This window comes from Myxine glutinosa, chromosome 14, assembly GCF_964187855.1.
Source record: "Myxine glutinosa chromosome 14, kmMyxGlut1.1, whole genome shotgun sequence".
NCBI lineage: Eukaryota > Metazoa > Chordata > Myxini > Myxiniformes > Myxinidae > Myxine > Myxine glutinosa.
In genome coordinates, this window is record NC_136274.1 from 28,991,379 (window position 1) to 29,016,030 (window position 24,652).

A 24,652-nucleotide genomic window follows, 5' to 3' on the forward strand; every position below is an offset into this window, starting at 1 on the left:
CTTTCCTTCGCGGTCACCTCGGCACCGTTGTCAGACGCCCACGCTGCGGTCGTGTCCGCTGCCGCGGTTCCCAAAGCTGCACTGGTTCACACCGCTGCGGTTCGAGCTCCCCTGCTTCAAGCTGCTGTTGCTGCTGCGTCGCGTGCTCTTTCGGGGTTCTCTCCCTTCTTTCGGGGCAAGAAGAGGGTCCCGCCTATGGTGAGAATCAATATGAAGCAGGTCATACGATTCTGAGTTGTCGGAAACAGAGCTCACCTGGTCAAGCTCAGGTTCCTCCGAACCGATAAACTGATGAATCTTGTCAGCAGCTTTTCCTTTTCCCGATTTGCGAGGGATGCAAGCTGGAGCAATATGGCCATTTTTCGAACAGAAATGGCAGGTGGCATCTTTGAACCGACATGTCTCCGGAGGGTGCTTTCCGTTGCACCGAAAACATTTGTTGTGTGTTTGAGACTGCACTGGCTTCTGACGAGGAGCCTTGTTCCAACGTTTTGGCTGAACATGATCCAACCGATTCACAGCAGGGCTGGTACCAGATGAGCGAGTGGCACCGATGCTTGTAGCGTTGCGTTCAGCACTTTCCATGGAAATGGCGGTGTCTCTGGCATTTTGGAACGTCAGTCTTCTCTCAGCAAGCAGGCGTCTACGAGTGCGGTCATCGGACATGCCAACCACCAGCAAATCACGGAGCATGTCATCAATCGTGTCCCCAAACTCACACAGATGTGACAGTTTTTTGAGGTGTGCAATGAAGTCTGCGATCGACTGACCTTGCTGCTGTCTGCACATGTAAAAATTAAACCGACACAGGATGACTGAAGGAGATGGATTACAATGTTCCTTCAAAGCGGCCTTGAGCTCTGCATACGTGAGCTCATGGATTGTCCGAGGATGAATCAGGTTTTTAACGAGTGTGAACGTCTCACCTCCGCAAACGGACAGGAAGACGGCCTTCATCCGGGCTTCGGTCGCGATGCCGTTAACCTCGAAGTAGAAAGACAACCGCTCAGAATACGTGTCAAAATCCCCCTCATGAGGGTCGAATTCATCGATATGGCCGAAAGAAGTCATGGTCTAGATGTTTATCCTCGTCGCCATGTAAGGTATCTCGACAAACTACGATCAATTGTCGTACACGTTTATTCACTCTGCCGATACAGGCCCGATTCACCTCAGCGCCATCCGAGCTGGGGCATAGGGATACAATGCGGTCACGGTGTAGGGATACAACCGTGAATATTTGCACTTCATACATGACAACACTCCACAAGTATGCCACACACACTCAGCGGTCATGTGACTAAGACGATGTCGTCACATGCAACTTCCCGATTGGATTCATGACGTCACGGCACACAAAACTACTCATATCTCTGGAACGGCTGGTTGGATTTGGACAAACTAAACGTAGTTTTGTAGGGGAGAACCGTGCGCGAACGGCGATACCAAATTTGAAAAGAAAAGTTGTTGATGCGCAGGGTCAAAATCGATGCGCGCGCTGACCAGAACCCGGAAATATCTTTTTCTCGGCCGAATAGTGTAGTCGAGGTCACCGGAGGAGGCGGATCCACATGCTTGGCAGTCCAGCCGGATAAAATTGAAAATTTGAGGGGGAAATTGATTGGCCCAATGGTATAAAGGAAAACTCGGCGTGATGGATGACACTCTTGGCCCCGTCCAACCTGCGATGACCTGCGCATAAGGTAAGGTGCCTTGATGTTTTACATCCCAGGTGTTCGGTTCTTGCTCAGAAATTGGGACATGGATAATTGGAATGGGGGCAGGCAAAGGTAACTCGATGGTCGGTAAGTGGATCGGTTTGAGTGCCACAAAGTGTCTTTTGGTTGGTGTCTGTTATGTGTAAAGGGTTTTGTGGTTGTCGTGAGGAAAGTTGAGATGTGGTTGGGAGTGTAAATGTGGATTATAACATGTATGCAGGCCATTGCAGTGCAGGAATGCAATCACCATCTTTGCATTGCAGTGGTTGAGAATTGAATGGCAGCGGGGGAGGAAATGACGTGTGGGATTTTGTGGGTGGGGAAGGTGTGTGTGTCCGCAGGAATGGATCAAGTTCTGGAGGAGCAGTGACTGCGGCCCCCCATGAGGTAATTTTGTCCCTGGCAGCCGGTGTTGTCTGGAAATGGAGACCTATTGGAGGAAGGGGGGGCATGGGAGCCTGAGGCCAAGGGAGCCTGGATGGTGCGGAGACCCTCCCCGGTGAGACTTACAGCAAAGGAGCTGCTTGGCTATCAGGGACTGAATAGTTGAGGGGGGGGGGGGGGAATGATGGTGGTGACGGTGAAGAAGTCAAAATTCAAGTTACTTGTTTTTTGACTGCGGACACCACAGCCTAAAGCACCCCCACTTGGTTGTACGGTATCTCCCCGCTGCCTGATTGAGGATCACACGTGTAAAATAACAATTATGCCATGGTCTTGCATGGGTTGGAATGCGTGCTCGCTTTCCACAGCCCCTCCTAATTTATTTCTTCGGCTAATTAGGTGTGAGTCAGTAAGTGATAAGTATACATCGGATTTTTATGTGAAAAAATAAAAAATATTTTTTCACATAAAACGGCTTTTTGCGTGCAAAAAAATTTTTTTTCTATTTTCGGAGGAAAAAAATATTTCGCCCTTTTTCGGGAAAAATAAAATAAAATGCCCTTTTTGGTCGAAAATGTCTGGCAACGCTAAAAAAAATTAGGGAATTTTTCGAAATTTTTAACTGCGATCGAAATTTTTAACTGCGATCGATCTCAAAAACAAAACGTTGCGTCCACTTGCGTGCGTTGCGTCCCCAGCGTGTACAGCAGTGAGGCGGTGTACTACAGTGAGAGAGTGTACACAAAGTGTGAACAAGTCTTCTATCAAGATGAGTGCTGCTCTTCGTGACAAGTGGCTGAAGGAATTCAACGCTGGTGGCGATGGGGCCACCTTCAAGTACGTGTCGAGTGACACGGCTTTCTGTCGAGCTTGTGAAAAGACTTTCCGGGCGAAGCAGAAGTCTGAGCTGGCCCAACATGTCCGAGGAGACCGCCACAAGAGCAACTAGGCCTTGAAGAAGAAGAGGACGGTCACGCAAGCCACCATGGAGGCCTTTGGTGGCGGAAAGAGGCACAAGTGCGACGTCGTGGCTCAGGAGCTGTGCCAGGCCATGCTGGCCGCTGGCATCCCATGGTCGAAATTGGAAAACCCTGCCCTCCGGTCGTTCCTGGAGAAGCACATCACTCTCCAGATCCCCGATGAAAGCTGGATTTGAAAGCACTACCTCGACAAGTGCTACGACGAGGCCTTGGCGGGGATCCGTGCCGACCTCGGACAGCAGCCCATCTGGCTGTCCGTCGACGAGACGACCGATTCGGCAGGTCGATATGTGGCCAACATCATCGCGGGACGCTTGTCCAAGGAGGGGTACTTTCGTCCCCCACCTCGTCCAGTGCATGTTTCTGGAGAAGACCAACTCCGGGGAGATCGTGCGTGCAGTCAATGACACGCTGCGCTATCTTTGGCCTGATTTCAAGCCGGAGTGCCTCAAGGTCCTCGTCAGCGACGCCGCGGCCTATATGATCAAGGCTGGCCATGCCCAGAAGGAACTCTTCCCGGACTTGCTGCATGTGACTTGCGTTGCCCACGCGCTCCACCGTGTCTGCGAGACAGTCCGAGAAATGTTCAAGGACGTCAACGACCTGATTGCCACGACGAAGAAGGTGTTCGTCAAAGCCCCGTCGCGTGTTGTCTTTTGGAAGGAGCAGCAGCCCAATCTTTCTCTCCCCCCGTAGCCCATTCTGACTCGGTGGGGGACGTGGATCGACGCCGCGGTGTTTTACACCGAGCACTTCGAGGCCGTCAAGGACATTGTGGACCAGCTGAACGATGACGACACGATGGCAATCCAGAGTGCCAAGGACCTGTTCGGAAAGGCGGACATCAAGCTCAGTTTGGTCTTCTTAAATGCCCACGTGTCGTTCATCCCGAAGATCCTTAAGCAGCTGGAGGAGGCCGGCATGGAGCTGGCCAAGGCCTTCCAGCTCCTTGATCAGGCCAAGGAGGAGCTCGAAAAGATCTGAGGCTGCCGTAAGGAGATCCTGCTCACCAAGTTCAAGGCGGTGCTGCAGCGCAATCCCGACATTGGTGTGCTGAGGACAGTGGCTTTGATCCTGGATGGAGATCAGCACGGATCTGAGGTTGGTGTGCCGGCTGGAGTCAAGCTTGCTGACATCCCCCTCTTGAGGTACTGCCCCATCGTCAGCGTCGACGTGGAAAGGTCCTTCTCCGTCTACAGAAACGTCTTCACCGACCGCCGACACCGCCTCACCAAGGAGAACATTACCAAGATAATTATTTCAAACACCTACTTTAACCGTTCCTAAAAGGGTCTTGTCAATTTCTTCTCGTCCTCTACTTATCAAACAATGCGGTTGCAATAAAGGTACCTGAACGTCATTTTTTACCTGTTTACTAGCCCAGAGTGCTTAATGTTGTGCAGGAAAAAGCTTACCATTTTCTGTTCTTTTTTTGACTGATTTCTGAAAAACTTGGTAATAATAAAAAATGAATAAAACGGAGGAAAAAAATATTTCGGGATTTTTTCACATAAAAAAAAAAAAATTCCGCTTTTCAAAACATAAAAGGCCTATTTTCTTAACATAAAAATCCGTAGTCTAGTGATAAGGCTGGAATGGTAACGCCTGCATTGAACCTTGCAGGAGCTGCGGTTCCAGCGGGGGATGATGGGGGGGGGGGGTGGAAGGGGGTTGCTGTGTTTTATGTTTGTGGGGGTAGATGAAGGAATCCCATAGTAAAGGTAGGAATGTATAATTATAGCATGGATTGTGGATGCATAGGAGAAATCTCGATGTGTTTAAGTAGGGAAACTGGAGCTTAAGATTGTTTATGTGTCTTCACACGAGGGGTCAAGCCATGCTAATTAGTCATGGATTAAAGTTAGTTTTCCCCAGTATGTGATTTTCCCTCTGTCATTTTCCCTAACGTTTTATATTTAGCAAGGCCGCTCATACAAAACCTCCATTTAATGACAACAACCGCAGACAGAACCCGAACAGAGTTGATCGGACTGAGCCCCTCCCACATGAAGACTTACGGCAAAAGGCCACAGCCCCCCCTCCCAGAGTGGTACAGTGGGCATGGAAGAGCACAGCCAGCAGGCCACGCCTCCGGAGTGACGAGGGCCGAGGGTGACGTCGGAGCGAGAAGCCTCGAGAACTGAGAGGGAGCTTGTTGAAAGACGCTGGCCATTGTGTGCATTGGTTTATTTTGGTGCGCTCTTTTGCTCAGAAAGAGGAGGTCTTGGGTGGTGGGCTCTACCTGGAAGCTGAAGGCTGTGCTGTTCGGCCATTGTGACAAAGAGGTGGAGAAGCGAGAGGGCGTCTTCACAACTCACCTCACGTTTGTGGCACTGTCGAGTGCGACGCTGCGGCCATTTTGTGCCAGCTTCCCGCTGGAGGGACATCGAGCTCTGGGCCTCGTCCCCAGCTGCCAACCTCGCAGACGAACTTGTGAGGCCAGAGCTAAGTGCCGGCACCGCAAAGGAAGAATTTTATTTTTTATTATCTGTCCCCTCGTCTGTTTTTGAGTCTGTATGTGGAGGTACCTCAGATAGGAATTAGTTTTATCTCAGCATTCATTTTATTTCTTGGTTCATTTTTCTTAAATCATTATTATTTAATTTTCCTTGTCGCATTTACTTGTTTGTGGTTTCGGAATAAACGCGTGTGTTCCGTTCAGGTAAACACTTCACCTTCCTTCATTCCGCGCGTGACAAAAATACAGCCATTTTTCAGGCAGCCGGCTCGGGAGTACAGCTGTCTCGGCTATCCGTCATCCAGTGGTCTTAATCGCTGGTGATGCGACAATACAAAACAACAGCATAAGCCTAAAATATACGTTATTCAATCTTTCCAGGAGCCAATCACATTGCACCTAGCCTCACACCAGCCAATCAGCGTAACAGCGAACAGACAAAGGAAGAGCCATCTTTGTTTTATATATATATTGTTAGGTTTGTGGGGGGTAGTCATGAAATACCTTAAGAAAGTTCAGAATGTGTAGATTAGCATGCTCCGTATGCTGTGAAGCCATCTCGATGTACGTAAGTAGGCCGACTCTACGTAAGTGTCTCAGTAAGAGCGTTTGCATGTCGCCATAATGGGCGTGGCTTTGTCCTAATTAATTATTGGGCTTAAAGATTAATTCCCCAGTGTGTAATTTGCCTCCTGTGGTCTTCCCTTCGATTTTATTACATTCGGCCAGCCAGGAAATTGAGGGCTCAGTAAAACAACTATAACAAATGGACCCCTTGGGTTCGGCGAGCTAGCCCTCGGGCCGGCACTATGGCCTCGGCCCTTGGGGGAATGGTGACGGCCTAAGAAGCCTCCAGCTCCGTCCTTTCGGCCGTGCTCACCCCATCCAATGGCAGCTCATCTATTCCCACTTGCAGGGTCCCCCGGCACAAATAGATTCTACAACCGCTGGCAGTCAACAAATCCAACCCAATTAGGCATGGGTCACACACTTCTGCCACCCAAACTTCTATTTCCCTCTTTACCGACCCTAACTTGAGGGTTACAAAACCACGCCCTATGATGGGGGCCGTTACCCCGGTAGCCAGCTGCAAACTATGATTTTCCAGATGCTGGATTTTATCCCAGCCTTCTGCACTCGAATCAAGGACCACAGGGCTGATGATCGTGGCGCTAGCTCCTGTGTCCACTACGGCGTCTACCCCCATGCCGGCAATTTTGCACCAAATTGTCAAGCGACCTGTACCAATTTGGCCACAATAGATGACCTGTCGCGTCAATGAGGGCTCTTCTCCATCCCCTACTGCCAAACACGGCCCTGCATGCTCGGCACCTATTAGTTTCCCGGGCCCTGGTGGGGGGGGGGGGGGGGGAGGGTGTCTGGGGTCGGCTGGTCCGACCCGTTCGAGGCGGAGTTGATGGTCCCGGCTGCCGGGGTCCATCCCGGCGCGGGGCTCTACACTCCCGCGCATGGTGACCCACCTGGTTATAATTATAGCACCTCACCTGGTAAGGTGCTTGCCTCCGGAATTCCAAATTGCCCCCCCCTGTAATCCCGAATTGGGGCATTTGATCGTGGCCTACCGTGTGCCACCGCTGGAGCCGCCTGTCATGGTCCAGATCCCGCCAGGCGCTGGTCCACCAGCCTTCGGATCATGTCCTCCAGGTCCGGGCCCCTTTCGGGGGCGGACCCTTTCAGGGGCCCACCACCAGCCACAGGCCCTACCTGTCTCACCACCACTGCGTGGCGCTCTCTCCCCCTGGCCAGCGGCCTCGCTGCCTCCCAATGGGCCACAGCGTCGGCCGCCTGGCTTAGAGTCTGCAGGCGCCACATGGCGAGATCCCGAAGCTCGGGATCCGGAAAGGTCTGGATGAAATGGTCCAGCGCCAAGCTTTCATGGGAGGTCGTGGCCATGTCCGCATGCGCTATCCCCACTGTGCGGCGAATGTCGTATACCAATTCCCCGATGGTCTCCTGGGGCTTCCTTTTTCGCACTGCGAGCTGAGCTTTAACAAGCTCGCTCTGCTTTTCCACGCCAAAACGATTAATTAGGGCTGCACGGAGGTCCGGCAAGGTGATAGCACCCGGTGGTAAAGCTGTCAGGACCTCCACCGCTGCGCCGCGCAGGGCTACCACAAGGTGTACCCCGCCTTCGTCTGGGTTCCAACCGTTACCCCTGCACACGTGGTCGAATTGCGCCAGATGCGCCCTCAAATCGCTCTTGCCGTCATACGGCGCGAGCGGAACCTTATGGTCGCCCGACGGTCGGACCCCGTATGCCGCTCCCTGCGGGGTTTGGGGTGATTTGGGTCTTCCTGGTGTTTTGGGTCTTCGGGGTGTTTTGGGTCTTCGGGGTGTTTTGGGTCTTCGTGGTGTTTTGGGTCTTCAGGGTCTTTTGCGTCTTCGGGGTCTTTTGGGTCTTCAGAGTCTTTTGGGTCTTCAGGGTGTTTTGGGTCTTTTGGGGTCTTTGGAGCCATTTGGGTCTTCAGGGTCTTTTGGATGTTCTGGGCCTTTAAGGGTATTTTGGGTATTTGGGGTGTGATTGGTCTTCGCTGTCTTTGGGGTCTTTAGGGTCTTTGGGGTAATTTGGGTCTTTAGCGTATTTTGGTCTTTTGGGTCTTCAGGGTGTTTTGGGTCTTCAGGGTGTTTTGGGTTTTCAAGGTCTTTTGGGTCTTCGGAGCCATTTGGGTTTTCAGGGTCTTTTGGATTCTCTGGGTATTTAAGGGTATTTTGGGTCTGTGGGGTGTTTTTGGTGTATTTGGGGTCTTCAGGGTATTTTGGGTTTCGGGGTCTGTTTGGTGTTCAAGGTGTTTTGGTTCTTCAGGGTGTTTTGGGTCTGCGGGGTCTTTTGGGTCTGCGGGGTCTTTTCTGTCTGCGGGGTCTTTTGGGTCTTCATGGTGCTTTGGGTCTTCAGGGTCTTTTGGATCCTCTAGGCCTTCATGGGTATTTGTGGTGTTTGGGGTCTTTGGGGTCTTCAGAGTGTTTTGGGTCTTTAGGGGCTTTTGGGTCTTAAGGGTCTTTTGGTTCCTCTGCGTCTTTTAGGATATTGGGGGTATTTTGGGTTTTTGCAGTCTTTGAGGGTATTTTGGGTCTTCAGGGGTCTTGGTGGTATTAAGGGACTTGGGGTCTTAAAGGGTCGTCAAAGGTCTGAGGTGTCTCAGCAGTCTAAAGGGTCAAAAGGTATATTCCAACAGTACGTAATACGTAATTAAGAGTTGACGGACTGTGTTTGGGGTGTTAATTATATTTTAAGAAGAAGGAGACTGTTTGGTCATGAATAAACATACCAACATCGCCACATGCGGTTGCTTTATTATAATAAGATCTCTATCAAGTTTGAATTTGATCCCTATAGCCACTCAAGTTATAGACCTTTACAGACTTTGACCTTTGACCACTTGACCTCAAAATTTAATAAGTTAATCTGCACATCATTATAAATACCTGTACCAAGTTTGAATTAGATCACTTCAGCCGTTCTCAAGTTGTAGAGTATAGACCTATTAGGAGACTTTGACCACTTTTCTTCAAAATTCTAAAATCCTCCATTTTCATCCGATTGACTTGAAATTTTAATAGGGTTTTCATATCAGCTAACTGAATTCAACCATCAACTATTTTTGAGATCAACATAGGCCAAAAGGTCAGCATAGGCCAAAGGTCAACGACTTCTTTCAAATCTCTAAAAATAATGCTCAATTTTCATCCGATTCAATTAAAATTTGAAGATAATTTGCATATCTGGTCACTGACTTCAACCCCACCTATTTTTTGAGGTCAACATAGCCCAAAAGGTCAACATAGGCAAAAAGGTCAACAACCATTTCAAATTTCTAAAATCCTCAATTTTCATCCGATTGACTTGAAATCTGAACAGAATTTGCATGTCGGCTCACCGAAACAAACCACCCATTATTTTGAGGTCAACATAGGCCAAAATTCTAAAATTGTCAATTTTCATCCGATTAACTTAAACTTTGAAGACGATTTGCATATCAGGTCACTGAATTCAACCACTAATTATTTCTGGGGTCAAAAGGATGCCCTACTGAATGCCATTCTACTTTGTTCTGTTTTGCCAAGTGTCGCTCTATGAGGGATTTTTCATTTGTCTGTCTGTCTGTTTGTTTGTCTGCACATAATAAATATAATTTTCTCTGCAACTGTTGGTTCGATTGACAGGAAATTTTCACCATAGGTGCACCTCCACCTGTAGAATTTTTGTTCATGATAATTATGACGTCATATGTCACGTGGTACGGGCGCCATCTTGGAAAAACCGAAAAACTGAAAAACTTTGCACCTCTATATCTCCGAAAGCACTGAATAGAAAAACTTGAGACATGGCTCATTGTAAATAACTCTCCATGTGGAATAACATATGTTAGTGATGATGTCATAGGTGCCTCCATTATGACGTAATAATTCGACCAGTACAAAACTTCATCGATCAAGATGAAATTTCTTGAGCATCATCTTGGGATAAATTGGTGGAGACAAAAAAAATGATGACGTCTTCGGTCCCGTGGTTCTGCCGCCATATTTGTTTTAACACAAAAGCCTTTTTTTTAAACCCCCACTGAAAACACGTCCTGGCGAGAGTCTACAATCTCATTGCTATTTTTGGTCAATTACATGCTATTGGAACGCACCTTTTAGACCTTTAGACCCTTCAATACCCTGTTGATCCCCGAGAGAGGCTCTTTAGATTCTTTTCTACCCTTTCGGCCTTACAACGTATCGATCTTCACACCTTTAAAAACCTTCATACCCCTTCGACCTTTAGTTTTAGACGTTTTTAAGACTCTGAAGACAATTCTGTTCCTTTAGAACCTAAATTACACCCTTTTTAGCATTTTATGGCCCTTTAGACGTTTCATATACAATCAAAGACCTTTAATTTAGTACATCCTTCCATTTATTTACCACACAATATACACCTCACAAAACAAGAACAAAGGCAAGGGTCTGCAATCTCTGATTTCTATTTTGTAGTTTTTTTTATAGACACCTCATTACAAAAGGCATGAGTAATAGGGTTCTCAGGATGCCAGAAACACATTTGCATGATGTGGTATCCTTTCAAGGATGTAAAAGTAAAAAGGAAAGATCTGGCAGTGTATTTACTTGACGTTACAAATATTTATGGTGCCATTCCCCATGCATTATCTGATCAAATGGGTCAAAGCAATGTAAGTAACTGTGCCTCCCTTACTTTGACTCTCTCTGTCCTTAGTTTCTTCCGAACTCAACGTCAGGATATATCAGGTTTTGGGACACTCGCTCGTCCCGCATGATTGTCAAAGTCGCTGCATCTTCAGCAGACATCCGAGGAGACCTCAAAACCCTTGCCTTCGGGCTTTCCCATCGCGCCTTGCCCAGTGGACAGCCAGTTCATATCACAGTGGATGATGGAGTGGCTGAGTCAATAGGTGGACTCTCATGCCAGCGCCGATACAACTTCACGGACCAACCTTTCACCATTCCACGAACACCGTACGGTATGTTCACCATTGCACAAACAACCACAAGGACCTTACTGGGGCAATGTTGCCAGAACAAAAAAGGATTAAGATGGTCGATAAAGAAAAGATACAATGACGTATACCTCAAACTGATGGGGGTTTGAATCTCTTTATTATCATTTTCAGCCAATTACCATTTAAAACTCAGCCAATTTGAGAACATGGTGTTGTGCAGGACACATTACACAAACCTAACAAATTATTAATTGTCTAGCTTACCAGGACAAGACTTATGGTAATGACTGTAGTTATGTTGATGAAGTAACCAGACACTCAAAGCGCACTTTCACAGACAAGATTTGCTCTTTGCTGCAACCTTTGATGGGGTATATAGATTGCAGTAGATCTGAGAACTAGTTGCGGACTTACTCACTTACTCATTCATTGACCAACACACAGCACCATTACAATAACTTTAATACGTCACCCAATAAATTACCACGTGCGTATATGTCATGATAAATACATCGGTAATCAAGGGATGCGCAAAGCACCCCTCCTTTTATATGGAACGGTTTCTCTGTATGCAACTTTAACATGGGGACTGAAAATTAGTTTCTTAGCTTCCACTGGATGAAATTGGCTGCAAGTTTCCGAAGTAAATGCTTTGTATGTTGAGGTAATATGTTCTAAATTTCAGCAACATCTGTTTCCGCATTCTTGAGTTTTATTAAGAAAACCCTCAAATTCACATTGGTGTCTGTCCGTCCGTCCGTCCACCCAAAATGTGTTCGCGCTCATATCTCAAAGGCTATACATTGAAACTAGCTGAAACTTGGAATATGCATCGGCCAATACATCTAATTAATGTCTTTTGAAACAAATTCCACCTAAGTGCCATAGTTATTGCTTTAAAATTATATATATATATATTGCTCTATAAAAGTTCATATAAAAGGGCACCCTACATATAAAGGTTAAAATACATTTATTTCTTCATGCAGCTGTATGAATCAAATTGGCACCCCTTTATATGAACTTTTCCAGAGCATTACTTGGTTCCTCCTAAGGACACAAGGGTAGGACAGTATGCAGATGAGATTTTTTTGAATGTCTCTTATTTTCTATCATCCGGCATTTTCCAGAGGCCATGGAATGTCCCTTATTTCCTATGATTTGGCATTTTCTACAAGCTATGAAATATGTCGCTTCTTTTCTTTCGTTTGTCACATGGCACATACCATATAAAGGGGCCTTTTCTATGCCTCTGGAATTTTTCCCAAGAATAGTTTGTGTGTCGTACAATTTTGTGCCGAAGATTGGGTGCACTAATCGAGCCCAGAGGCCTTTCTCCATAACTCAGGAACGTGACATAATCCATGTTCAACGCACTAAATTAACATCTGGTTCATTTTGATGTGAAGTATTGTGGTTATGCATGAGACAACTTTCTCAAACTGCGATTAAGACCGCTTCAAGAGTAATATTAAAGTACCTCACCTTAGAGGACTGTATTAAATTTGGTCTGTGTGCGGAATCACCTCCTGACACGCACACATGCAGGTGAGGCTAAATATAGGTCTGGACTTTACACAGTGGTAAGTGTTTTAACCCAGTTTACCCCAATCGATCTCTCCCTCAAACACCCCCAACCCCAACCCCTGCTCTTTCTTCATCCTTCACTTCACTGAATGATTTGCACTGGAACACATCTTATCCCCGCATGAAGCGTTCAGTCAAACTCCATCACATAAACTTTTGTACATGTTGAGTTCTAGCTCCAAGCTTGACCCCTAGGTTCACCCCTCAACCCCAATCCTTTGCAGCTGAATGTCATGCCAGTGCTGATCCGCATTTCAAAAACTTTCAAAATTTCCATTTCTCATCCAATGTCACTGGAACGCTGCTTTTGGCCGCACACTGCCCGACCGGACAACCACGTACCTGGGAGGTGTTCATATACATGGAAACTGAACCCAATTCCATAGTCTCATCCACCACCCGAGCTGACATCATGGTTTATGGCAAGATCTTCAGTTTCATCCATCATAAGGGCACTGAGGTACTCATGGGATTTTACCCTGGGTAGATACTAATTTACATTAACTACATAAATTATTACATTTATTTCCCCTCTATTTCCTCACCTCGAAGTATCCTCATCAATGTTGGAAATATTCATTTGATCTCTCCCTTCTCAGGTTGATGGAGTTCTTGTTCAGCTGCCATATTATGACCCAAGTGGGGACTTCCACATCTTGTATGAAAAGTTTCCTGTTTCTGTGCTGCACACCAAGAACTATTTCACTGTCAAATACAACGGTACCTGACACTCACAACTCAATATATTAAGACAGTAAACACTCCCATCACTTATAGTACTCTAACAGATTTGATATCCTTAAATGGTGACGTGACACAGCCAGATGTTAACTCCCAAGGTGCCAAGCAGAGGCTTTCTGCACAAGTGGTAACCCAATGGTGTGATGTGCTTATGATGAATTGATTTGGCCGTGCGGTGATTTCGGCGCACACTTTCGGTTTTACAGGGAAATTTGGTTACGCTGGAGGTCGATTCAGCAGTTCAAATGCACAGCGAAACTGCTAAAAAGTGCAACAGGTCAAATAAATAAGAACTGAGATCGGGATGCAAGAAGGAAACGACGAATAAGCTGACAAGATGGAGACCTGCTTAACTAGATAGAAATTGTCTCCACACCTAAACCTTAAACTAAACTGCTCACATGCACACCCGTTCAGTGATATAGAACATACAAAAAGGTGTGACAGGATGGATGAGGTAGAGGTTTTGGTGGTCCACTCAGGACCCTTTTCTCTCCTCTCTAAGGCAACTCTCAGCTCAACTACAGACTTGGCATTTAAGATGGAATATTTTATTTTCTTGACTTGGGTTTACTTTCTTAACTCATTATATCAATCTGGTGAGTTTCTTTTACACTTTGGTGATTTATTTGTTAAAAGAACCATGTCACAGATTGTCTGTCACAGCAAGAAGTCAACAACAGGATTATATCACAGGTGGCGTGGCAAAATGTACGGACAGGTGCATTTGATGATTGGCTTCACAGTCGGGTATACAAGGGTTGTTGCGTTCTGTATTAGTGGAAAACAACTGCTGCACGTCTCCAAAAGTTATTGCCGCTTCCTCTGGAGATGGTCCGTCAACTCGACAATGCTGTTTGTCATGGAGTGGTGGCTTTACGAAATTACGGCATGAAACAGCGTGCTATTGCTCGACAGTATGGCATCACTCAAGGTCAGGTGTCAAAGATCCTGAAACGAAATGCTCAGAGGGGTGTCCCTACTCCAATACCGAGGCCAGAACGTCCCCGCAGAACCACAAGGAGGGATGATCGCCAGCTGCACCGGTTAGACCGCAATGGCTGTACCAAGTCAGCTAATCGGCTGAGGGCTGAGTGGCAGCAACTGACAAATGTGCCTGTATCCAGAAGGCTAGTCAACCAACGACTGGTTCAAGCAGGTTATCGTGCCAGGCGTCCCCTGAGAAGCCACGCCTGACCAGACAACACCGCCAGCGCCGATTGCAATGGGCCAGAGAGCACCGTCAATGGCAGCCAGGACACTGGAATCACGTGATCTTCAGTGACGAGTCTAGATTTCTGGTCTATCGTCAAGATGGCCACGTCCGAGTGCGCAGAGAAGTGCATGAAGCCTACAACAAAGATTGTATAGTGCCAAGAGTCCAAGCTGGAGGTGGTGGGGTGACCATTTGGGCTGCTTTTCATGCAGGGGGCAAAACTGACCTGGTTGTTCTGAATGGAAACCTGAACCAGTTCAAGTACAGGGCCATTCTGGAAGAAACATTGCTTCCATTTGCTCGTGCAGCCTTTCGAGGAAACTTTGTCTTCCAAGATGACAATGCACGGCCTCATCGTGCTCGCATGATCCAACACTTTCTTGCTGACCGTGGTGTAGAGCATATGGAGTGGCCTGCCATGTCCCCGGATATGAATCCGATAGAGAACTTGTGGGCAGAATTAACGCATCAAATCGACCACTTGGACCAGCAGCCGACCTCTGTGCGTGAATTGCAGCAGGCTATTGTCACTGCATGGCAAGCGATTCCTGTCCAAACCTTGGCAAATCTCGTGAACAGAATGCCTCAACATGTACGTGCTCTCCTGAATGCTCGTGGGGGTTACACGAAGTACTGAACTGTAATTTTACTGTCCGTAATCCCAGTCGTAATTTAACTTTTGTTTTTGTTAAAAAAAAATTGGGCTAATGTGCAAAATAAAGAGATACTTCTGGAAAACGTACAGAAGTTTAACACAGTACTGTCCATGAATTGAGTTCGATATCAGTTTACATCACTTTCAAGGATCAATTTATTTGTTTCGAAATGTCAAATGTGGTTTTTGTTTCTTTTAAAGGTCACATTAACAAAATCTAGAATAATTTCAACATAATTCCAATGAACTTTTGGTTCTAAGACATCTTGAAAAGTAAGTTCACCCCCACAAAAAAAAATTGCATATTAAATGCCAAGTCTGTATATATCCACCGTCGTGCGCTTCCTGCCCTGAGGCTTTCATCCCCCTCTCACCTCTCCATCCCCACAATGTTCACGTATTTAACCCACACAGTGACGGAGTTTCTCACCTACATCATGCCGCTTTATCGTTTCACCCGTCATTTCAACAGAGCCGTGTGGGGCTCGCACTTGTACACACTCTAACACATTCAGTGGCTATTTCAATGCGGTTGAGTGGGGCTGATACGCACGGAACCACCAGGTTGATGCGGTCTTGTGTAACAGATGAGAAATGACAATGTAAATGATTGAGAATGCTCAGTGGAAAAGTAAAGAGTGGAAAAGAGACAGGAACATGGAGCTTCCTAAACACACAATCCTGATAACTGGAGTTACGAAACACTTACACCAACATTCATTAGGAGATAACTAATTAATAATTGACCTCATAATTAATAACAATAAATTAATAAGTATTTTCATCCTAAATCGAAGTGTGGGACAGGAATGGAATGAACCACCTTTAGAGGCCATTTTTCCCGCATAGCGGGGGTTCGCCTTTTTCGGGCACCATGGTCCCCTTTTTGAAGCAATGTTTTATGGCCGGATGCCCTTCCTGCCGCCAACCCTGGTAGTCGCCTCTTGTGACACACGGAATTACCAGTGAACTGGTACTCAATTTGCCGACCTCAGAAGGATGACAGGCTGAGTCAACCCCCCTGGCATTCATTTGGCAAACGACCGGAATTCGAACCCAGAATCCTAGGATCCCAAGCAGGCACCCGAACCGCAAAGCCAACACCAGGCAACAGGAATGGAATGTTAAGAATTAATAAACATTTCTGATAAAACACTCGATTAAAGCACACTCACACCCCCACACCCCAACCTGACTCCACCCTGCAGCCTAATCCCGTGTAATGTCATTCTCCCCAGGCTGGCGACGCGTGCAGGTAGAGCTGGAGAGTGAGGAACTTTATTTTGGAGAGATGTGCGGACTATGTGGGAGTTATGATGGAACTGAAGGAGGAAACACTCGACTTCCAGATGGCTCTGTTGCTCCCGACCTAAATACCTTCTTCGAGGCCTGGGAAGAATAACCTCGAGTGACAAAATTAATCTTCTTCATTGTGTCTCTTCTCAAGGCATCTTCCCTCCCCTCACCTCTATCTCTCTCTCGTGCCCATCTCTCTCGACCTCTGAAGTGAGTGTTCAACATCTGCAATCTCTCAATTACTTAATTTTACCGAAAACGTCACTCCCCTTCTCCCCCCAAACTTGCTCACTTTTGTTTTTCGTAAATTGTGTAACCTTGTGAGTGATCGTGATTTTTCACAATACTTAATAATCATCCCTGAACATGTAATCAGATCAATCAATTCCACACCATGGATATAATGTTCAATCACATTGCATCATTCATGGGTTTCTTCATCTGTTCACTTTTGTGACACATTGATGTTTCACTTTCTCTTGGTAAATTTTGATAGTACCGTGTTGTGTTTAATCTTCATTTGGTGAAAAAATTAAAAAAATTGTTCTCTCGGGTTTAAATGCGTTTATGTTGGTGGTATTGTGTTTGTGACGTTTTCAACGTTTATATTCCATGGGGCATTTTTACCCGTCGCCTTGTTGATGTATTTCATCAAAAGACTTCGTGTGGTCATGAATAAATGATTTGCAGTATGTTGTCCTGATGTGTGAAATCTGGATCGGTAACTCTGCTTTCATTTATTTGTGACCATAAATGCAAAAATCTCAGTCTGCAAAGACCTGAGTGCCACAGGACGCCATATCAGTTTGGATGTGACGTGTCGGCCTAATTTATGTTCATGACGTCAGTGTGCTCCTTTCATTGACGATATATATATACATATATATATATATACACTACATGGCCAAAATTATGCGGACACCCCTTCTAATTAGTGGATTTGGCTGTTTGAGCCACACCCATTGCTGACAGGTATATATTGTTGCGGATATGGAATTTGGCCTCCATATCCGCTTGTAAATATTCCCCTATTTCCCCAATACTCCCCAACTATCCCCAATCCCCCATTCCCTAGTCCCATTGTCTGTAAACAACACTCTGTAGAACCGACCTTCCCCTTTTTTCCCCCATTAAATGTCGTGCCCAGGTCCACCGCATCTCACGTAGACAACTTTCGGACATCTTGCTAGTTATTCGTAGTCTATGTCAGTTAAGGACTCGTTTCCATTAATTCTGACTCTTCGTTGCACCAGAATGTGATCGTATGGCACCAGTAGTGAGTTTAGGACCTCCCCTTACCTCTTCCCATCTTCCCCATGAAACAACTACAACAACAACTACAACAACAACTACAACAACAACTACAACAACAGAGGGGCGCGGCACGGCGCGGGGAGTGTGCGTCCTCACTCCGGCTCGGTTAGCCGCCATTGCCCATGCGCTCCACGGGGTTACCACGAAGGGGCTGGCTGTCAGCTCCTCATCAGGGGCGGAGCCCGGTAACCCCCCGCAGCCAGTGAGAAGCGGCGGGCCGATTCCATCTGGGGCGGAGCTAACGAGCCGAGGGCGTGTCACTCCCCGCCGGATATACGCAGCGACTTACCGGACGTGACGTCAGATGCGCCCCCAGCTTGAAAAGACAAGTCGCGACCTCCGAGCGCTGAGCGACCTCCCCGCATCTACTGGACCGGACCGGGTCGATTCTGTCCCTGAGCCAAGAGTGCACCTTGAGCCATCGACTACCCGCTTTCCTTGCCATCAATCCCCGTGTGAGTCAGTTTTGTCCTGTTTATCTGTCGTCTGTCGGGGCTACTATAAGACCGTAATTAAGTGCCTACCTTACTATGCTGTCTCTCTCATCCCTGTAATCTGACCTTCCGCAATATTATAACCTCCTCCGGAGGTCTTGAGAACTGAACCCTTGGTGTCGTGTCATTTTAACCCAGCCGTTGTGTCCTTTTCCTCAATTGATTTAGCGTAGCGCGACTCGGCCAACGTTCGAGTATAATCGGGTAACTTGTGCGAACACGGCGGCCATTCCGCTCGGCCCACCATAACATCAAAGTCGTGTCCGTAACAATTGGTGTCAGGAGTGTCGGATTCGGACCTGGGACTAAATTTATTAGGCCCAAATTTTGGAACACCAATTGTACCACTAGGGTAACAATTGGTGTTGGGAGGTAGAATTCGATCCGGAGCGCGTTTCCCGCGCTCGAAATTATAACGGCGAAATTTGATTGTGTTTTACAAAATATAAAAACCCGAATTTTGAAAGTCGCGCTATGGCAGACCAAGTCGACTGGGGTCCGGTAGAGGAGAGTGAGGCAGGGTCGATCCAGGACCAAATTGAGGGACATAAGGAGAGCGAAGCAGTGAGGGTAGCAGACGCACAAAATAGCGTCGTTGCGCCCGACGTTACGGGCGCGCAAAATGGCGCCTCGCAAGAGCGCGCGGTAGCCGAGCCTGCTGTATCAACGGGCTTTAACATACAGCCGATTGACATGCAGGCCCTCATGGAGCAATTTATGATGCAAATGACGGCCCTTATGGAAAAGAATAGTGAGCAAATAGGGGTAATGGGAAACCAAATGGGGGCCAATAGCCAACGGTTAGAACAAAGGATGGGGTCCAATAGCGAGAAATTGAGGGAGGACATGGGGGCACAGATCGGAGGGTTAGGGAGTAGAATAGAGGGATTAGACAATAGATTAGGGGAAATACAGGAGGGGTTAATGGGGGTAGAAAACAGAATGGCCGCTCAAGAGAATCAAATGGAAGGGATGCAGAAGGGGTTAGAGGGGTTAGAAAATAGTATGGAAGGCAAATTGAGGGACATGAGGGACCAAGCGGAAAGGGAAGTTAAACAAATGGGGCAGCAGATAGAGGGGGTCAGAATGGGGGTAGAAACCAAACTGGATGCTCACAGGGAGGAAATGGAGCAGATGAGGGTGGCATCTGGGCAGGAGATGCAAGTGATGGGAGAGGAGATCAGAAGAGGTGTGAGTGAGGAGGTCGGAGGAGTGCGCGAGGAGGTGAGGCACTGTAAGGAGCACATGGAGAAGGAGGTGAGAAAGGGGACTGTAAAGTTACAAGGGGGCATAGAGGACCTGACGCAGGAGGTGGAGCAGCTGACAGAGGGACAAAAAGGACTAACGGAGCAGGTTCAAAGGAACACTGCGGTATTAGGAGGTTTAAAAGCGACACAGAAAGAACTAAAAGACGACTTGATAGCGACGAAGAGAGAATGTCAGATGGTACGTGAGGGACTGAAAACGAGGTTGGACGAGGTGGTAGAGGTAATGGAGACGAAGGACCGGCAGGTGAGGACGCACATGGAAACGGTCAAGGTAGCCTTAGAGGACGAACTTGAGGAGACGTACCGGGGAATAAAAGAGGTGAAGCAGAAATTAGAAGAAGTGGAAGAAGGGGTGAGCGAAATTAAGAAGCGACGGAGAGAGGATAAGAAAGAGATAAAAGAGGAGATAAAAGAATTGGTCCAAAGTCTGTGTTTGGATCGTGATGATGTGCTCAATAACCGGATGAGGGATTCGCAGGTGATGGAGGAGAAGCGAAGAGGAAGAGGACCCGGTGTAAGTGGTGACCAATATGGTCGTGCGTATGATGCGCCAGGGGATTTAAGAAGCTTGGGGGTCGAGATGGACCCGGATGTTCGTGAGAGGCCGTTGGTGAAGTGTGCGACAGGTCTGGTGTGCGAAAAAGGGGGTGTGCGAGAAAGTCCAACTCTGGGGTGTGTGAGGAAAAAGTGCGTGCCAAGGAGTGAGGGTGCTGGCGAGAGTGAGTCGGTCGTAGCGTGTGTGCGAGGGAGCACATGGAAGCGCGGTGTGGTAAGTGTTACAGAGGGTGTGACGGGAGAGTGTGCGCGAGAAAGGTGTGTAACGGACAGGTGCATGGGGAAAGAGTGCGCTGTCAAAGGCAAGGAAGAATGCACGCCGGTGGTGAGTGTTACAGAGGGTGTGACGGGAGAGTGTGCGCAAGAGTGTGCACGAGAAAGGTGTGTAACGGACAGGTGCCTGAGGAAAGAGTGCGCTGTCGGGAGTAAGGGTGAGTGCGCTGTCAAGAATGGAGGTGAGAGTAGTGAGAGTGACAAGGAGCGTGAGTTGGTTGTGACAGGTGAGCGAGGATGCACACCTGGAATGGTAGAGCGTGAGTGGGAATGCACGCTGGAGTTGGTGGTGAGGCACGTGGTTGGGTGTGCGAATGAGAGCACACCTGTGATTGTCACAGAGGAGGTGACAGAGGAGGGGGCGCGAAGAGGTGTGTTGGTGAGGTGTGCGACCAACGAATGTGTGCCAAAGTGTTCGGTGGTCAGGTGTGTGACCAAGGCTGTGAGTGGAATGGGTGTACCTGGGTGTGTAAGGAAAGGTACGAGGAGCATGGAAACGGCTGGATGTGTGAGCAAGGAACGGGCTGCGGGGTGTAAGCGTCCAGGTGAAGCATCGACGGAAACCGGTTTAGAGGTTAGAGCGACTTTTAGCCGAATCGGGCCCTCGGTGCGTGCTGGGCCTCGCTTTGAACGGCCGCGTCCGTGCTCCACTAGGCGGAGCGGGCAGCCCGATAGAAAGGGTCGTCATGGCGACCACTTTTTGTTGAGGCATTCCGGCAGGTCGAGATCGGGACATTGGATGGCTCCACGCCGAGATGGTGCGTGGGATCTCGGCCCGGGTAAGCCCCCGTCCCTGCACCGAGTGCCGGACGCTTCCAGCCGCTGGCACAGAACAACCCGCATTCATGGCTTGGCTTTACGAAGCCGGGCTTTGGACAGGAATTGGCGCGCCGAGAGGCATTAGTGAGTAGACTGGGTGATGAGGTTAGTGTTTTGGACCCAAAATTATAGAAAAACAAAATTTGATGATTGGCAAGGGATTGGCAGTAATGATTGGCAGATGATGGGCAGTGATTGGCCAAATTTTTGATTTGTTGAAATTTGATGTGCAAAATTGGTAGTGAGCGATGGGCCCGGTGGGTAAGGGGGGCATCCCTGCCACCCTTCCCATAGTGGGGCAAATGCGCAATAGCTTATGGGGTGTATGGCAGTGGAAACTAGCCCGGGTGGGTTAGGTTATATTGTAGGGATCTAGCGAAGATGACATTAGGTGACGTTAAGTTTAGTTAGTGACTGATACCTGTAGTGGGGACGTAGGTAGATTAGTGTGGATGATAATGACGTGGGAGCGCAATAGTTTAAAGGGACGACTGGGAAGCGCAAGTTTCGGAAGGGAGTAGTTAGCTGAGATGATGCCGTGTGTGTGAGAATTGAACAGGTGTGATTGCACAGGTGTGCAGCTGGACAGGTGTGTGGAGCAGTGTATGAGTAGTGAGTGTGTGGATCAGCGCGAATGCGCTTGGGGAGAGAAGGGTGCAGGTGGCACCAGGTGTGAGAGCACAGGTGTGCAGGGACAGGTGTGTGGAGAGAGTTGGAGTAAGTGGTACGGAGTGGTGTGCATGGTGCGAAGGTGTGGATGGGGGAAGAGTGGACCCCTTTCACGAGTATCCGGGGCGGGTCGTGTAAGTGTTAGGTAGAGGGTATAGGTAAATTGTGGTTGGATATTGGCATTTGTGGTGCGGTTGCAGAATGGTGTTGTGGATGGGTGCATTAGTGTTGTGGAAATGGCTGGGCGTGTAGCCTGTTAGTGTGTGTAGTTGGTTGGGCACTCCACCACTGTGAGGATGTCGGCCAGTTGAGGCCGCAGGTGGGCTCTGGGAGCCGGTAGTTGTGAGTGGGTGCTTGAGGATCCCGGGTGTGGATCGGGCAGCCCAGTGCCAGAGAGGGCACCGAGTGGGGAGAGCGCCAGAGGGCCTTCCCCAGGTAGTTAGGTTAGGGTAAGGAGCAGGTAAGCTCGGAGGCAACTGCAGTGGTGGAGGTGTGCAGGTGGGTAGACCCGCTGGGAGAGGTACACGCCACAGCCCAGAAATTGTGCGAGGGCACCGGGAGATGAATCGGGGGAGTGAGACCCCAAATTGAAAAGCACCACAGTTTGGCCAATGGGAATTGGTTTTTAGAACCCATAGTGTAAGAGGGCCAATGGTTTGGCCGGAGAAAGACCCCGGGTAATGTAAAGTTGTTAAAGTCATTTAGGAAATAGTTAGGATTGATGAACCTGTCGCACCATACGCAGCCACTTACCTGTGGTGATGATGATGACTCCACACCTGTGTTTTCTTTGTTTTGTGTTGCAGGAAGTAAGGACTGCTGTTGGATTTGTGAGACGCATCACGACGTGGATGAGACATTGGGGTGATTCCATCTCTCCCTCCTTAGGAGGGACTGATGATGAATTGGTAATGGCAAATTTTGATGTTCAGTTGGAGATGGCAAATTTTGATGAGAGTTGAAAATGGCAAATTTGATTGGTTAGGAGGGAGAGAAGACGAATTTGGTAAATGGGAGGAACGGGGAAGACAGTAGGGATGTTTGTTGATTTGTAAAATAGATGTTTATGGGTATTGTGGGGTTTTGTGGATACAGTAAGGGGTAAGGGAGGGGCCATGTAGGTTACCTGGTGGGGGGGGGGGGGCGTACGGTAGGAACGTACCTGTCTCACCTGGTTCCCATGTGCCCCCAGTGTGCATTACCTTATGTTGCGTGCACTTTTGCGCCCTTACCACCTTACTCACTTGTCTGCTTCTTTTGTCTCCCACCTCCGAGGATCTGGCTTTGGGGCAGAGAGAGAGGAGAGAGAGGTGCTGGCTCCGCAGTTGTGGGCCTGCACGTTCGCTGCTTGCTGCCTGGATCGATACACCATATGGACCGCAATTTTGGTGGCCACCCACAATGGACCGCAGTTCTTTTGCGGCCAAGCACCACCCGTGGATGGACCTATGGGTCAACGTGGCACCTATGCCATACAGGTGAACCACTTATAGTTGGCCCCCTGACGGCCACAATAAAGAAATGGACGCGGTTGGCGCCTTTCTTTATTTTTGAAAGAAGTAAGAAGGCCAAGTGCACCACACGAAGAGCAAGAGACACCTGCAGGGTTAGGGGTTGTTGTTTTTATTTTAATGAACAATGGTGACTGCACCAATTGGTGCTGGGGTGGTGCTTTTGGTGCTTGGACGGGGTGCTCTGCACATTATTAAAGGCCGTAAGGCCACAGAGCACTCGTGGGTTGGTGTATCGATGCTGGCATGCGTGCTCTCTCTATGCATAACATCTGCATGTGTTCCTCCAAAAACAGGTCCTGGATCATAGTGTAAATATCAGCGTAGTCTTGTGTAAATAATGCTCCCTACCGGCTGTATGTTTAGTTTGCGAATTCTTTCCGCGATTCGGTTATCCTGTGGGCGTGTTTCTGTGAGGAGAAGGGTGCAACGTCGCAGGGGGACATATTTACTCATTTGTGAATATCTGTAAAACTGTCGCACTCAGGGTAGAGTTAATAGTAGAGGGAACTACATCTGAGTGCCACACTAAAATAGGTAAAAATTTATCGGGTCGGGACGCCCCGAGGGTAGAGAAGGGTGCAATGTTGCGGATATGGAATTTGGCCTCCATATCCGCTTGTAAATATTCCCCTATTTCCCCAATACTCCCCAACTATCCCCAATCCCCCATTCCCTAGTCCCATTGTCTGTAAACAACACTCTGTAGAACCGACCTTCCCCTTTTTTCCCCCATTAAATGTCGTGCCCAGGTCCACCGCATCTCACGTGGACAACTTTCGGACATCTTGCTAGTTATTCGTAGTCTATGTCAGTTAAGGACTCGTTTCCATTAATTCTGACTCTTCGTTGCACCAGAATGTGATCGTATGGCACCAGTAGTGAGTTTAGGACCTCCCCATACCTCCTCCCATCTTCCCCATGAAACAACTACAACAACAACTACAACAACAACTACAACAACAACTACAACAACAGAGGGACGCGGCGCGGCGCGGGGTGTGTGCGTCCTCACTCCGGCTCGGTTAGCCGCCATTGCCCATGCGCTCCACGGGGTTACCACGAAGGGGCTGGCTGTCAGCTCCTCGTCTGGGGCGGAGCCCGGTAACCCCCCGCAGCCAGTGAGAAGCGGCGGGCCGATTCCATCTGGGGCGGAGCTAACGAGCCGAGGGCGTGTCACTCCCCGCCGGATATACGCAGCGACTTACCGGACGTGACGTCAGATGCGCCCCCA

At 48.3% G+C, this 24,652-nt stretch overlaps 1 protein-coding gene across 1 annotated transcript; it reads left to right on the forward strand.

The window, feature by feature from the left end:
* Nucleotides 1-10,758: 10,758 nt before the first annotated feature.
* LOC137417510 (von Willebrand factor-like) lies at nt 10,759-17,207 on the forward strand. Its single transcript, XM_068103431.2, has 4 exons — nt 10,759-11,041; nt 12,832-13,067; nt 13,207-13,327; nt 16,458-17,207. The coding sequence occupies exons 1-4, from the start codon at nt 10,834-10,836 to the stop codon at nt 16,619-16,621; spliced, it is 729 nt and encodes a 242-aa protein (XP_067959532.2). The 5' UTR covers nt 10,759-10,833; the 3' UTR covers nt 16,622-17,207.
* Nucleotides 17,208-24,652: the final 7,445 nt, after the last annotated feature.